The sequence below is a fragment of the Chiloscyllium punctatum genome, chromosome 32 (genome assembly GCF_047496795.1).
Source record: "Chiloscyllium punctatum isolate Juve2018m chromosome 32, sChiPun1.3, whole genome shotgun sequence".
Taxonomy (NCBI): Eukaryota; Metazoa; Chordata; class Chondrichthyes; order Orectolobiformes; family Hemiscylliidae; genus Chiloscyllium; species Chiloscyllium punctatum.
Window position 1 is genome coordinate 47,838,906 of NC_092770.1, and position 16,791 is coordinate 47,855,696.

General features: G+C 41.8%; 1 protein-coding gene across 5 annotated transcripts in view; it reads right to left on the bottom strand.

Moving 5' to 3' along the window:
* LOC140458142 (ELKS/Rab6-interacting/CAST family member 1-like) overlaps positions 1-16,791 on the bottom strand; it is a 917,474-nt gene that overhangs the window by 752,804 nt on the left and 147,879 nt on the right. For all 5 annotated transcript variants that reach the window (XM_072552282.1, XM_072552281.1, XM_072552285.1 and 2 more), the window contains 2 exons: positions 12,253-12,393; positions 9,777-9,917 (listed from right to left, as the gene is read on the bottom strand). In XM_072552282.1, coding sequence (XP_072408383.1) covers positions 9,777-9,917; positions 12,253-12,393 — 282 coding nt within the window. The remainder of the gene's footprint in view (positions 1-9,776; positions 9,918-12,252; positions 12,394-16,791) is intronic.

Consider the following 16,791-nt stretch of genomic DNA (forward strand, 5'->3'; position numbering starts at 1 on the left):
TATCAAGCTTGGTCTGAAAGTTCGAAATATAAGGGTGCCTTGCAATCTTTAAAAATATTTTAACAGTTGGTACAACTCTGGGAATAGGGAGGTTTGATTTACAGCATGCTGTCCAAGTGAATGATAACAGTTCCCTAGGTATCACTTGCAGACCCAGCCAAACAGCTATGTCTTATAGGAATCAGCTAGCTTGGTCAGTACGATTACTGTCAAGGCACTCAGTGATGAATACTAAAAAGCACAGGAACAGAAGTAGGGAATTCAGCACATTGTGTCTGCTTCACTAATGAGATAATGGCTGGTCTAATAATTCTCAACTCCATGTTCCTGCCTTTTCCACATAACCTTTCATTCCCTTACTGATTAAGAATCAAAAATATCAGCCTTGAATTAATGACCCAGTTTTGATCGCCTTTATTGAAAAGGATTCCATAGATTAACTACCTCAGAGAAGAAATTACTCCTCATCTTGATCTTAAATGGGTAGATCCTTACTGAAATTATGCTTTCCAGTCCAAGACTTACGAACAAAGAGAAACAACTTCTCAACATGTCAAGATTCCAGAGAATCTTAAATGTTTCGATAAAGTCATCTCTCATTCTAAACTCCAATGAGTACAGGCCTAACATATGCAAACTCTCATCAGAAAATCCCTCCAAACTAGAGATCAACCTTAACCACTTTCTCTAAACTGCCTCCAAAGCCAGTATATCTTTCCTTAGATGTGGTGCCCAAATTTATTTCAGTATTTGAGGTATGATCTGCCTGGTGCCTTGCATAGTTTTAGCAAGACCTCACTACTTTCATACTCCTTTCCTTTGGAAATAAAGGGCAACGTTCCATTTGCAATCCTTATTACCCACTGAACTTGCTTGCTAGCTTCTTGTGATTCATGCATGAGTCTCTCGAAATACTTCTGTGCCATAGTTTTCTGCATTTAAGTAATACATAAAGTTTCTATTCTTCCTGCCAAAGTTCATAGACTCACATTTACACATTATATTCCATCTGCCAAGCTCTGTCCACTCACCTAACCTGTCATTATTCCTCTGCAGTCTCTTTGGGTCATCCTCACCACTTTGCATCTCCACCTATTTTTGTGTCATTCACAAACATGACTATAGTACATTAACTTCCCTCATCCAAACAAATTACATTTATGAGTTTCTCCTTTATTCATCCTGCTTCATACCCTTCAAAGAATCCTAATAATTTTTTGAGGCATGATTTAGCCTTTGTGAAGACATGCTAACTGCTTGATGATATTGTACATTTCTAAATGGTGTTATTGCATACTTCATAATACATTCTGACATTTTCCCAATGACAGATGTTAAGGTAACTGGCCAATGGTTACCTGCTTCTTTTGGTTTCCTTCTCATTCAAAATAAAGGTGTGACAAGAAAAACAATAGGTCTGAGGATTGAGAGCAGTTTAAAATTCAGCAAAGAAGGACCAAGGGACTGATTAGGAAGAGGAAAATACAGTAGAACATAGAACATAGAAGAATACAGCGCAGTACAGGCCCTTTGGCCCTCAATGTTGCACCGATCCAATCCCACCTAACCCACACTAGTCCACTTTCCTCCATATGCCTATCCAATGCCCATAAAGAGGGAGATTCCACCACTGCTACTGGCAGGGCATTCCATGAACTCATGACTCGCTGAATAAAGAATCTACCCCTAACGTCTGTCCTATACCTACCACCCCTTATTTTAAGGCTATGCCCCCTCGTAATAGCTGACTCCATACGTGGAAAAAGGTTCTCATGGTCAACCCTATCTAAACCCCTAATCATCTTGTAAACCTCTATCATGTCACCCCCAAAACCTTCTTTTCTCCAATGAAAACAGCCCCAAGTGCCTCAGCCTTTCCTCATACGATCTTCCTATCATACCAGGCAACATCCTGGTAAACCTCCTCTGCACCCGTTCCAGTGCCTCCACATCCTTCCTATAGTATGGCGACCAAAACTGCACACAATACTCCAGATGCGGCCGCACCAGAGTCTTATACAACTGCAACATGACCTCAGGACTCCGGAACTCAATTCCCTTACCAATAAAAGCCAGTACGCCATATGCCTTCTTCACCGCACTATTTACCTGGGTGGCAACTTTCAGAGATCTGTGCACATGGACACCAAGATCTCTCTGCTCATCTGCACTACCAAGTATCCGACCATTAGCCCAGTACCCCATCTTTTTGTTACTCTTACCAAAGTGAATCACCTCACACTTAGCTATATTAAACTCCATTTGCCACCTTTCTGCCCAGCTCTGCAGCTTATCTATATCCCGCTGTAACCTGACACATCCTTCCTCACTGTCAACAACTCCACCGACTTTCGTATCATCCGCAAACTTGCTCACCCAAACTTCTAGCCCCTCCTCCAGGTCATTTATAAAAATGACAAACAGCAATGGTCCCAAAACAGATCCTTGCGGACCACCGCTAGTAACTGCACTCCAAGATGAACCTTTACCATCAACTACTACCCTCAGTCTTCTTCCAGCCAGCCAATTCCTAATCCAAACCTCCAACTCACCCTCAATGCCATACCTCCGTATTTTTTGCAGTAGCCTACCATGGGGAACCTTATCAAACGCCGTGCTAAAATCCATATACACCACATCTACCGCTTTCCCCTCGTCCACCTCCTTAGTCACTTTCTCGAAGAATTCAATAAGGTTTGAGAGACACGACCTGCCCTTCACAAAACCATGCTGACTATCCTTGATCACATTATTCCTATCCAGATGTTCATAAATCCTATCCCTTACAATTCTCTCTAAGACTTTGCCCACAACAGAAATGAGACTCACCGGCCTATAGTTACTAGGGTTATCCCTACGCCCCTTCTTGAACAAGGGAACCACATTTGCTATCCTCCAGTCTTCTGGCACTATTCCTGTAGACAACAAGGACATAAAAATCAAGGCCAATTGCTCTGCAATCTCCTCCCTTGCTTCCCAGAGAATCCTAGGATAAATGCCATCAGGCCCAGGGGACTTATCTATTTTCATCCTTTCCAGAATTTCCAACACCTCTTCCCTACATACCTCAAAGCCCTCCATTCTAATTACTTGTGACTCAGTATTCACATCGGCAACAATGTCCTGTTTCTGAGTGAATACTGATGAAAAGTATTCATTCAGTATCTCCCCAATCTCTTCAGCCTCCACACGCAACTTCCCACTACTATCCTTGACTGGACCTATTCCTACCCTAGTCATTCTTTTATTCCTGACATACCTATAGAAAGCCTTAGGGTTTTCCCTAATCCTACCAAGGACTTTTCATGTCCCCTCCTTGCTGCTCTTAGCTCTCTCTCCAGATCCTTCCTGGCTACCTTATAACACTCCAATTGAACCTTCACGCCTCATCTTTACATAGGCCGCCCTCTTCCCTTTAACAAGGGATTCCAATTCCTTATTAAACCACGGCTCCCTCACACAACCCTTCCCTCCCTGACTGACAGGTACATACTTATCAAGGACACTCAATAGTTGCTCCTTGAACAAGCTCCACATATCAATTACGCCCATGCCTTGAAGCCTACTTTTCCAAGCCACGCATCACCGCATCATAATTTCCCTGCCCCCAGCTATAACTCTTGCCCTGCAGTGCACATTTATCCCTCTCAATCACTAGAGTAAAAATCCCCGAATTGTGGCCACTGTCCCCAAAGTGCTCACCTACCTCTAATTCTAACACCTGGCCTGATGCGTTACCCAGAACCAAATCCAGTATGGCCTCACCTCTTGTTGGCCTGTCTACATAAGTACAAAAGTAAACTTGCAGGTAATATAAAGGCCGACACGAAGACTTTCCAAAGGTACCTGAAGAGAAAGAGATTAGTGGAGACAAATGTAGTCAGTCAGAAATGGGGGGGGGGGGGGGGGGATGTACGATAGGGAACAAAGAAATGGCTGACCATTGAATACATATTTTGGTTCTGTCTTCACAAAAGAGAGCATAAATGAGATACCAGAAATGTTGGAAAACAGAGAGAGGGGAAAGAACTGAGGGAGATCAATATTAGTAGAGAAATGGTACTGGGAAAATTGAGGGGATTGAAGGCACATAAATCCCCAGGGCCTAATAATCTACATCCCAGAGTACTTGAGAAAGTGGATCTAGAAATAGTGGATGCATTGGTGGTCATCTTTCAGGATTCTATAGACTCTGGAAAAATCCATGCAGATTGGAGGGTAGCTAACGTTACTCCAATATTCAAAAAGGGAGGTAGAGAGAAATGAGGGAATTATAGAAGAGTAAGCCTAACAACAGTAGTGGGGAAAATTCTCAAATCCATTATCCAGGTCTTTATAGCGGAACATTTAGAAAGCAGTAGCAGGATCAGACAGAGTCAGCATGGATTTATGAAGCGGACATCATGTTTGACAAATCTGTTGGAAATCTATGAAGATACAACTGACAGTGTTGAAAAGGGGAGCCAGTCAATGTGGTATATTTGGAACTTTCAGAAATCATTTGACAAAGTCCCGCAAAAGAGATTACTCTGCAAGATTAAAGTGCATGGGATAGGGAGAAGGAGATTGAGATGGATAGAAAACTGGTTGTCAGAGAGGAATTAAAGAGTAGGAATTAATAGGCTCTTTTCAAATTGGCAGGCAGTGGAGTGCCTTAGGGACTGATGCTAGTACCCCAGCTATTCACAACAGATGTTAAAGATTTGGATGAGGGAACAAATGTATCATCTCAAAGTTTGCAGATGGTGGGAGGGGGAACTGCGAAGAGGATGCAGAGATGCTTCAGCATGATCTGGGCAGGTTGGGTGAATGGACAAGTCAATGGCATAAGCAGTATAATTTGGATATGTGCAAGATTATTCACTTTGGAAGCAAAAACAAGAAAGCAGATTACCACCTGGATGGCTGTAAATGGGAAAGGGGAATGTGCAGCAGGACCTGGGTGTCCTTGTGCAACAGTCGCTGAAGGTAGACATGCAGATGCAGCAGGCAGTAAAGGCGGCAAATGGTATGTTGGCCTTCATTGTGAGAGGTTTTGAGTACAGGAACAGGGATGTGTTGTTGCAGTTATACAGGGCCTTGGTGTGGCCACACTTAGAATCTTCTGTCCAGTTTTGGTCTCCTTTTCGGAGGAAGGATGGTCTTATTCTCGAGGGAGTGCAGTGAAAGTTTAACAGGCTTATTCTGGGGATGGCGATACTGACGTCGGAGGAGAGATTGACCACATTAGGATTGTTTTTAACTGGAGTTCAGACAAGTGAGGAGGGATTTCACAGAGACTTATAAAATTGTAACAGGACGGAACAGGATAGATGCAGGGAGGATTTTCTCGATGGTGGGTGCATCCAGAACCAGGGGTCACAGTCTGAGGATTTGGGGTGGACCATTTAGGGCTGAGATGAGTAGATATTTCTTCACCCAAAGAGTGGTGGGCCTGTGGAATTCATTGCCACAGGAAGTAGTTGATGCCAAACTATTGAATGCATTCAAGGGGCAGCTAGATATAGCACTTGGGGTGAATAGGAGCAAAGGTTATAGGGAGAAAGCAGGATTAGGCTACTGGGTTGGACAATCAGCCACAATCATGATGAATGAAAGAGGAGACTCAAAGGGCTGAATGGTGTCCTCCTGTGCCTATGTTTCTATGTATATATTTTGAGCTGTTTTCAAATTTTCCAGGACTCTTCCAGATTAAATTCTGAGTTCTTGCCATCTTCAGTACTTCTTCCAAGTGGTGTTTAACATAGAGGAATACGGATTCATTGCGCTTGATAAGGGCCAGAGTGTTAATCAGCAAGAGGTTTCCTTGCCCAAGTTTGACCTGATGACATGAGACAATGTGGCTCAGAATCAATATTGAGGACTTCCAGGGCAATGTTTTCCCAGCTGTATACATCACCACTATTGGGGCAGAGTTGACATTGTGTCCAATGTGCAATTCTGTGAGCATAGATATGTCGAGCTGTATCCGACCCAAACCTATTCCCCCCACCCTATTACTCTACATTTACCCCTGACTAATGCACCTAACCTACACATCCCTGAACACTATAGGCAATTTAGCATAGCCAATTCACCTAATCCGCACACCTTTGAATCATGGGAGGAAAATGGAGCATCCGAAGGAAACCCACACAGACGCAGGGAGAACATGCAAACTCTACATAGACAGTCACCTAAGGCTGGAATCGAACCCGGGTCCCTGGCACTGAGGCAGCAGTGCTAACCATTGAGCCACTTAAGACATGGCAGAAAATGTGCTGAATCACGCAAGAAATGATCGGTGAGGCCAATCTCGATATTGGGAACAACTAGCTAAATCTTTTAACTATGTTCCGGGTATCGAGGCAAGATTCTCATGAGACAGTGGCAAGTTGCCTATTAATAATCTTATTAACTGGAGATCTCTCCTCCTTAGAATGCAGCTTTCTCTTGTGCCACACACAAGAAATTGAATGTCAACAGTTCTTAACCTGGAAGTAAGTGGATACCCAACAATTTCAGCTCACTATTTGCTCCAAAGAATTTCGACATTGGACACTAAGCACAGACATCTCAGAACATACTCAATGGGCACTGGCCACATGCCCCCTACATCTACTGAGAGGGGTACCAAACATGTGACAGCGTCTAAGAACCACGATCCACTTACAATATATTTCTGCACTGGCAACTATCATTGTAATACTGCAGCAAGATTGCTTTGTGCTCAAGCAGACACCAAGCTCAAGACTTAGACCAGGCTGTAATATTGAAATGTTTGTTTACCCTCTTAGCACCCGCTCACTTTGAGCCAACCAGCTCACAACATCCCTCATTGCCTTTTCTTTTTGGGCCTTGCCTCTCAGCCAGAGATACCGGTCCATTGCTCTGCTGTATTAGATGCCATTTAGTTTAGGCACAAAGCCAGCATGTCTGTAATGGCCGTCAGTAGTCCTCATTCAAGGGGAGTTGGTAAGGGGTCCCCAGCACAATAAGTAAAGGGAAGTCTCTGATACTAGTCTAGGGGTTGGGACATGGTCAGTCAGCGACTCAGAGCTGAGAGATTCAGGATCCTCTCTACATAAGGGGTTGGCTGCATGCCACCTGTCTTGACTCTTTTTGCCCTATTGTGGGCTATTTTCCTCCTGGACTGAAACAGAATGAGGTATTAAGGGAGAGGAAAGGCACAGCGGTTGATGATGGTGCAGATGGAGAGATGACCCGAGAGAGTAAGAAGGTAATGTAGAGGGCATGCGGAGTTAGTGCTAAAGTGGGTCACAGTAAGTGAGGGAATATGTTGCAGGTAATAGTGAGTGATAGAGCATGAATCTTGTTTGGAAGTGGGTGCAGTAAGATTGATAAGTAAGAGATATTGGAATGAAGATGGTGGCACCTATTGTGGTCGAACAGGGAAAGTCCTTTTTTCCGACATAGCTGTGCATTTTCCAGATAGCTGACTGCACTAACCCACTGGCAACTTCTGACCAGTCTCGCATAGTCAGGTGCTGCATCCTCCGCTGTTGATCCTGAGCGAAGAGCACCATGTCACCCACCATTACCTCTGGGTGCTGGCATGCAAAGCAATCTGCTAATTGTTCCCCCATCTGCCAGGTCTAAGGACAATGCCAGGAACTTTCAGGACAGCTCTAGATTAAGAATACTTGTTTGGGTGCACATGACCTTTTGAAAAGCCACCAGTGGTAGCAATGTCAGTTCATTCCTGGATATCTTAGCAGCGATAGTTGTTCTAGGCATGACGATTGGTAGATTGGAACTAGAACCAGATGTAATGGGTGTCACAAGGGCTGAGTAGACAGTTCATGTGGAATATTTGTTAAGACAATTTTTAAAAATCTCACCCGGCTTCGCAAAGAGAAATGCTTGGTGAAAGTCAACAGAACAAACACGAGTAAAAATAACTCAATTTTCAATCCAATGTGTTTGGTACAAAGCAAATTTTCTGTTCACAATGTGTTTGCAGGTTATTATTACATAATTCATCATCAATTTCACCAGGGGAGTTAGGAACGGGCACTAAGTGTTGGGCTCATCAGCAATGCCTACATCCCATGAATAAACAAACAAATAAAACAAGATTATAATGTTCAATACTCTTAATTCCTCTATTTTACTTGGAAATAAGACTAATAAGGCTTTAGTTGTCAGATTTATTTGTTTCCCTTTTTGTATACAACCATCATATTAGTCAGTTTGTAATCAATTGGTATCTCTGCAATGCTCAGAGATTCCTTATAGTGATGGCCAAGGTTTTATAAATCTGCTTTCTAATCTTTCCTAGTATCCAAGCAAAATATCCCCTCATCTTACAAACACTGCTTTTAGCCTGTCCACAACTCCTTTCCTTGATATCAATGCTGTTGATGCTACTCAGGTTAGGTCTGTTTTTTTTTCAGAAAATTTATGCCTTCCTTACAAATATTTAGAGGTAGTATCCATTCAGAATATTTACTATTCTGTGTACTTCCTTAATTTCAAGTCTAGCTTTGGCTTCTCGGAGTGCCTTTTTACCAACATCACCATAAGAGGTATTTGGTTAAACTGGTGGTTATGACACACTGATGATATGATGTTTAAGGTTTTACAAAGTCATAATTCAGTATCTTGTCTATTATTTTCTCAAGACATTGTCAAATCTTTTTTATTTCCTCTCTTCCCCAAAATCTTCCTCTTCAGCTACATCTTAAAAACTCTTAAGCACCTTGAAATACTGGAGGATGAGGGCAAGCTTTAAAAATTCAGATGTTTTTTAGTACAATCAAGAAAGAGAAACTGGTTCCATGAATGGTTTATTTAACAGTGGATATACATGTCAGAAAAATGGCAAACAACAAAGGGAAATGTAATTTGTTTTTAATCCAGTAAGCTGTATCTGGCAGATACAGCTGGAAAGGGGTGGAAGTAGATTCAGCCATAATGTACAAAAGGAGAATTACAGGTTTGCAGGAAAGAAAAAGTGGAATTTCACTAATTGGACAGCTTTCTGTTTTAAGAAAAAAACATAGTGGATCAAATGGCCTCCTGTACTACACAATGTAGGAGAAGTATGACATTTTTTGCTTTGATAGGAAAAACATAAATGTACAGTATTTCTTAATTGATGACAGATTGGAAGTTTGATGTCCAAAAAAAGAGACAGAATGTCACTGCAAGTTAACTTGCAGATGCAATAAAAAATTAGGAAGGCAAATGGTATGTTGACCTTTAAAAGAGAATTTAAGTATTGAAGTATAGCCTTGCTGGATTTGTATCAAATCTTGTGGGACTGCATTTGGAGTACTGTACTATTTGCTCTATTTACCCCATAAAGGGTATTTTGCTGAAGAGGGAGTGTAACATGACTGCTACTGGTCACATGCCAAATAGGAAAACTCTCTTTTGGTCTTTTATTGATCTAGATAGACTGAGTTAACATATTCATTTTGCCAACATGAGATTTTTAACAATAGAAAGGATATACAGCTTTTTATATGTCAGTTGTTTTGTTGATTCATTATGTACTTCATGTTCCCTATAATAGTTATCAAGCATTATTTGGATCTAACAACTATTTGGAAATGACATGTGTATTGCGTGACAGGATACACGATTGGTATTTCTACAAAAAAATGGCTTAGCTTGCTGAGATTTAGCAGAATTCAACTGACAATTACAAACCTGTAGGACGCCAAAGAAGTTAGACATGCTTTCAAAAAGTTGCAAGTTTTATATTATCGCCAATATTAGCCAGTTAGACTAAAACTTATGATAGATGACATGTTTGGATATGCATGTACCTTCCGCAGTTGTACTTCTAGTTTAGAACATTCCTCCTTCTTCTGTTCAAGAGCTATCTCCAGTGCTTTCAACTTGGAATCCTTCTTCAGTCCAGATGATGCCAAAGACGAGGCATGTTCTTTGAGGTCCAAAAGCACAGCCTAAAATATTAGAGTCTTAATCCATATCTTGTTAACATAATGGCTTGCAGAGTGGTATATACACCCTGGTTCAGATTTTCCTCAATCTTTACCACAATTTTACTTACCATTTCTGTGTCAAATTCACTGACTTAAACAAGTCTTAACCAAGGAATCAAGTGGGCTAGAAGGGGTCATGAAATAGCTTTAGCAAGCAAAATTAAGGAAAATCCCAAAGTATTTTATTCTTACATAAAAATCAAGTGGGTAACTAGAGAAAGGATTGGTCCACTAAAAGATAATGAAGGAAGGCTGTGTGCCGAACCTGAGAGAATCGCTGAGATTCTGAATGATTACTTTGCATCAGTGTTCACTGAGGAGAGGAACATGACGAATCTTGAGATTAGAGATAGAAGTTTGATGAGTCTGGATCACGTTGGCATAAGTAGGGAAGATGTGTTGGGTATGCTAGAGGTTATTACGGTGGACAAATCCCCAGGACCGGATGGGATCTATTCCAGGTTGCTGAGGGAGGCAAGAGAGGAAATAGCTGGGGCCCTTACAGATATCTTTGTGGCATCCTTAAATACAGGTGAGGTGCCCGAGGACTGGAGGGTAGCTTATGTTGTCCCTCTGTACAAGAAGGATAGTAGGGATATTCAGGTAACTACAGACCAATGAGCCTGATGTCAGTGGTGGGGAAGTTGCTGGAGAGGGTACGAAGAGATAAGATCTATTTATATTTAGAGAAGAATGAGCTTATTAGTGATAGGCAACATAGTTTTGTGCAGGGGAGATTGTGCCTTACCAACTTAATATTGTTCTTCAAGGAAGTGACCAAGTTGTTAGAATGAAGGAAGGGCTGTTGATGTCATATACATGGGCTTTAGTAAGGTGTTTGATAAGGTTCCCCATTGTAGACTAATGTAGAAAGTGAAGTCACATGGTGTGCAGGGTGTTCTAGCTAGGAGGATAAAGAACTGGTTGAGCAACAGGAGACAGAGTAGTAGTTGAAGGGAGTTTCTCGAAATGGAGAAAGGTGACCATGATCTGGAAGAGGGCACTGTTGGTAAGATCAGCAAGTTTGCAGATGACACAAAGATTGGTGGAGTAGCAGAAAGCATAAAGGGACTGTCAGAGAATATAGGAGGATATAGATAGACTGGAGAGTTGGGCGGAAAAGTGGCAAATGGTTTTCAATCCAGACAAATATGAGGTGATGCATTTAGGCAAGTCTAATTCTAGAGCGAATTATACAATGAATGGAAGAGCCTTGGGAAAAGTTGATGGGCAGAGAGATCTGGGAGTGTAGGTCCATTGTACCCTGAAGGTTGCTGCACAGGTGGATGGAGTGGTCAAGAAGGCATATAGTATGCTTACCTGCATTGGACGGAGTATTGAGAATAAGAGCTGGCAAGTCATGTTAAAATTGTAAAAGACATTGGTTCAGCCGCATTTAGAATATTGTGTACAGTTCTGGGCGCCACATTACCAAAAGGATGTGGACGCTTTGGAGAGGGTGCAGGGAAGGTTTATGAGGATGTTGCCTGGTATGGAAGGTGCTAGCTATGAAGAGAGCTTGAGTAGGTTAGGTTTATTTTCACTCGAAAAAAGGAGATTGAGGGTGGACCTGATTGAGGTTTACAAAATCATGAAGGGTATAGACAGGGTGGATAGAGACAAGCTTTTTCTCAGGGTGAAGGATTCAATAACCAGAGGTCATACTTTCAAGGCGAGAGGTGGAAAGTTTAAGGGGGATACACATGGCAAGTACTTCACACAGAGGGTGGTGGGCATTTGGAATGCATTGCCAGCACAGGTGGTAGAGGCAGGCACAGTAGATTCATTTAACATACATCTGGACAGATGAATGAGTAGGTGGGGAACAGAGGGATACAAATGCTTAGGCATTGACTGACGGTTTAGACAGTACATTTGGATCGGCTCAGGCTTGAAGGGCTGAAGGGCCTGTTCCTGGACTGTAAACTTTCTTTGTTCTTCATTCTTTGATTTATATTTACCCTGTAACATTGGCTGCAAATAATTTTTCCTACATATTCTCATGGTCACTCCTTTGACCTTTGCAATGACAACAAATTCAAAGACCATTTTGATAACAGGTATTATGAATATTACCTATTATCTGGAATTAATTACTGAGAGGTAGTTTTGATTTTGAGACAATTGACATTAATGATTCCAGTTTTACTGGAATGGTTCGCTAAATTCCTTGTTAAGGTTGTTTCATAGTATTCATTATTTGACAAGCATCACTCTCAAACAAGAACAGTTTATATTTGATAAACAACTTCCTCACTTCAACATCACATATTACATGAAACATATAATTACTTACCTCTTTCTCGGAAACATCTCCTTGGAGACCAGTGATCCGTTCCTTAACTTCTTTTAACTCCTTCTTGTTAGCATCAATTTCTTCTTGCCTTTCTCGTTCATTTCTTTCTCTTTGATCTTTAAGCTGCTCAATTATTCTCTCCTGCAACAAAATAATACAACTAATCAAGGATAAATTAGGGAAAACTAGATTATTTTAACTCATGGTGATCAATGAGTTTATTTAAAACTGAATCGGCAGATGATATAACTTCTGTCTCTGATACCTCAAGCTTCCATCAAGAACAGGAATTTGGAATTTAGGATCAAAAGTTAGCCATTATGATAATCATTGCAACTACTACTGGCTTTTGTTTGATGATATTTTTTCCATTTCACCTTTCCTTCTCTTTCCACAGTGCACACCTTCTCCTTTGCTCTTCCTCCACCTCCCGTTTTGACAGCATACAACCCATCACATTTCTACCATGCTACAATTTTGAAGCCATATTTGACTCAACCCCTTAACTCTGCTTTTCATCAGAGATGTTGTCAGACCCAAGCATTTCCAACATTTACATTTCATATTTCCAGCCTCAACAATATTCTGTTTTCAATTTACATCATTAAAGAGATACTGCATTTTCTTAAGCTTATTCATTATCGATTCCTGGATCGCAACAGATGAGCTGACTAGACATGTAAAATGAGAGGAGCTCATTACAGAACATCTGTAAATTTTCACTATTGTACTATTACAGGAAAATGGTACCATTCGTGTTCAAGTTACCAAAGTACCAGCTACAATTGATGTTATTTGCACAAGGTATTGTCTTCCTAGTGTTGGAATTGGCCTAAAGATCAGACTCAAGTATATCCTGTTACTTATCTATGAAGCTTGTGTCAGTAGTACCATATGGTGGATGCATGGATCTTCACCAGCTTGATTCTCTAATGATCCCGTAAGTGATACTGCTCCTTTCTCCTGGTAGGGTAACCCATGGCAGCAAAGTCATGAGAGGTACAGGCAAAATACAACAAATCCTCAACAGTCAAACATCTTATTAGTTGCAAAGATAGAAACCTCTGCAGTGGCAAGGTAGCCCAAACATTGGGATTTGACAAGTCATTGAAATCTGACCAGCAGTCACATGCAGATATCTACTAGGGTCTAGATTACATTAGATTCCTTACAGTGTGGAAACAGGACCCAACCAGTCCACACTGACCCTCCGAAGAGTAACCCACTGAGATCCATTTCCCTCTGACGAATGCACCCAACACTATGGGCAATTTAGCATGGCCAATTCACCTGATCGCCACATCTTTGGACTATGGGAGGAAACTGGAGCACCTGGAGGAAACCCACGCAGACATGGGCAAATGTGCAAACTCCACACAGTCACCAGAGGCTGGAATCAAACCTGAGACCCTGGTGATGTGAGACAGCAGTGCTAACCACTGAGCCACCATGCCGCTCTATTTGCTAAGTACTGGAGCAATGGAGGATTGATGACAGAGGCAGTGCTGTGAACTTGGAGTTACCAGTTGAAAATCTGCATGGAGGTCCAGTTGTCCAAGGTTATTGGACACCTGTATTGGGCAGACATTCTTTTGTAGCAGCTGTAAATTAAACAGCCCTCGTCAGGATATCCTCCGTTCGCTTTAATAGGAAGGATGAGAAAAGGGGCCATACCAAATTTGTCATAAAAATAATAACTTTTGCAACTTAGCATGTTCTTGAACTTAATGGATTATCTCAACAGTAACCATTCTGAAAAAGAGAATTGCAATGACAAACTATCAAGACGGCAAATTGACATTGCTTCCTGCAGAGAGACCTGCCTTCCTGGGGAGAGGTAACTCAAGATACACAACCTTACTGTAAAGGCAAGGCTGATGGTGATCGAAATGTCACAGTACAACAGGAAATAGAGGGTGTCCACTGAGCCTGCTTGATATTCAGTACCATCATGACTGATCTTGGACTCCAACCTCATTTTCCTGCTAGCTCCCCATATTGTTTGATTCCATGAGGCAATAAATTGTCAAAAGCTGGGGTCCCAACATTGATTCTTATGAAACTCCACTATTCATTGCCTGTCAACTTGAAAATGTCATATGTTCATGTCCATTCATTGTAACCCGTCTATTAACCAATTCTCCATCTATACTAATATATTACCTACATGAGAATGAGCTCATCTATAGTATTTTGCATTGCACCTTGTCAAAAAGCTTTTTCAAAATCCAGGTCTACCAGTTCTGCTTTATTCACTTAGAAATTACATTCTCAAAAAAATTCCAATAATTTTACCACACAGGATTTCCTTTTAGTAAACCAAAGAGTGGCTTTGCCATTCAGAATAGGATCTTGAAGGCACTGCCAGAATAAGTAACGGGCTCATGACACCTCCAGCTCAGTCATATGCAATATGCTACACCCATCAGTGCTTATGCCCCGACCCTTTAGATGATGTTGAGGAAAATTTCAACATCAAGCCAAATCAACTCAGAATTCCGCCGAACCCAATCATTAACATATGGTAACAGGGCGCTTATTTGATATTTCTTCAAATCCGGAAGATCTACTCCTCCCTCACCCTGCAAAAACTGCATTTTAGAGTATTTAATTAGAGAGCGCCTGTGGCACCAAATGAAGGACCCTAGCCAACCACTGAGCCTCCGTAACACTCGTCTGGGTAGCAACAATGAGATCTTTCTCATGGGGTACAACAGGCGAGGAAAAACATTCCTTTTAAACAGGGCTACTCAGCCCAACCATGATAACGGCAATCCCTCCCATTACTGCAAATCCTGTTTTATCCTTTCCAATAGTTGTACATAGTCAGCTTTATACAGCTAGTGGAAAGGAGTAACAAAAATTTCCAAATACAAAAAACTTTTGGCGACCATTTAAACGGGAACTACATTCCATCCTTCAAATTAGGCACCTCCACTAATCCCCCTATCGGCATGGCTTCTGATTTTGTAAATTCGTAAAGTTGAGCCAAATAAATCAATTGCTTGAATCAGTCGAGGAAGAGACTTCTCCGGATTGGCCAAGAACAAGAGTACGTCGTCAGTATACAAGGTAATCTTATGATCCCCCATTCCCACCCTTGGCACCACTATTTCAGGATTCCTCCTGATAGCCTCAGCTAACAGCTCAATTGCTAAGATGAATAACAGCAGTGAGAGAGGGCACCCCTGTTGACTACCTCTCCCAATATTAAAGTTATCTGACTTAGCAATACATACAATACTGCCACCCATCTGGCAAAGGATCCCCCCCATAATAAAACGCTCTAAGATATGGCCATTCTAACGCCTTTTCTGTGTCTAAGGAGACTACCAAACCCAGGATCAATCTTTGCTGACATACCTGCACTATGTTCAGTACCCTCTTGGTATTGTAGGAGGATGTTCAACCCTTGACTAAACCCATCGATCTTCTTTTATAATATGAGGCAGAACCTTCTCCAACCTCAGAGTTAGCATCTTGGATAGGATTTTAAAATCTACATTCAACAGTGAAACTGGTCTGTATGAAGCACATTCTTCAGAGTTTTTCCCCTTCTTTAAAACGAGGGCGATATTAGCCTCCCTAAGAGAAGGCGGCAGACAATCCTGTGTATATGAATAGCTACACAACCCCAGAAGTGGGTCCACCAACACATCTATGAATTTGTCATAGAATTCACTTGAGAATCCATCTGGCCCCGGTGCTTTGCCATCCTGGAGATGCCTTATCGCTTCCTGCGCTTCTGGTACCATCATAGACGCATTCGATAGGGAAGCCTGTTCCGTGTTTATACTGGGGAGATCCAGATTCTCAAAAAAGGACTGCATTCTCGCTGCACTGTGTGCGCCTCCCTCCAACCAATGTAGCTCTGCGAAGTATTCCCTAAATCTAACATTAAATCTTCTCAACTCATGGGTAATCATATCAGCCTTCTTCCTAACAGACGTAATAGATTGTGAAGCCTTTTTCCTCCCAGCCAAATGTGCCAGATATCTACCTGGCTTATCTCCAAATTCAAACAATCTTTGTTTAGCAAAGGAGACCTCTTTTTTAGCCATTTGCGTGTGCAATGTGTCGAGAGCTGCCCGGTGGGCTGTGACCCGCTGCAACTTGACCAGAGACGGCCTATTATAATATGCTTCCACAGCTATCTGCAACCGGGCCTTCAGCATCCGTTGTTGTTCCTCCCTCTGCCTCCTTCTAGTCGCTGAATACGAAATTATCAGGCTTCGTAAATATGCCTTAGTGGCCTCCCAAAGTATTGCCGGAATCACAGAAAGCCCTGAACTCCCTTCTGATAAACTCAACAAGTTTGCTATCTCTTAACAGAAATGGATCCATGCGCCAGTGTCCTGCATCCATTCCACAACACTTGATTTTAAGATCTAAATACACTAGCGCATGATCTGAGACAGCTATATTCCCAATTTTGCATGCCAATGTTCTGTCCAAACCGGCAGTTGGCATAAAAAACATGTCAATTCATGTATGGTACTTGTGTGGGTTGGATAGAATGGAAAGTCTCTTCCATTAGGG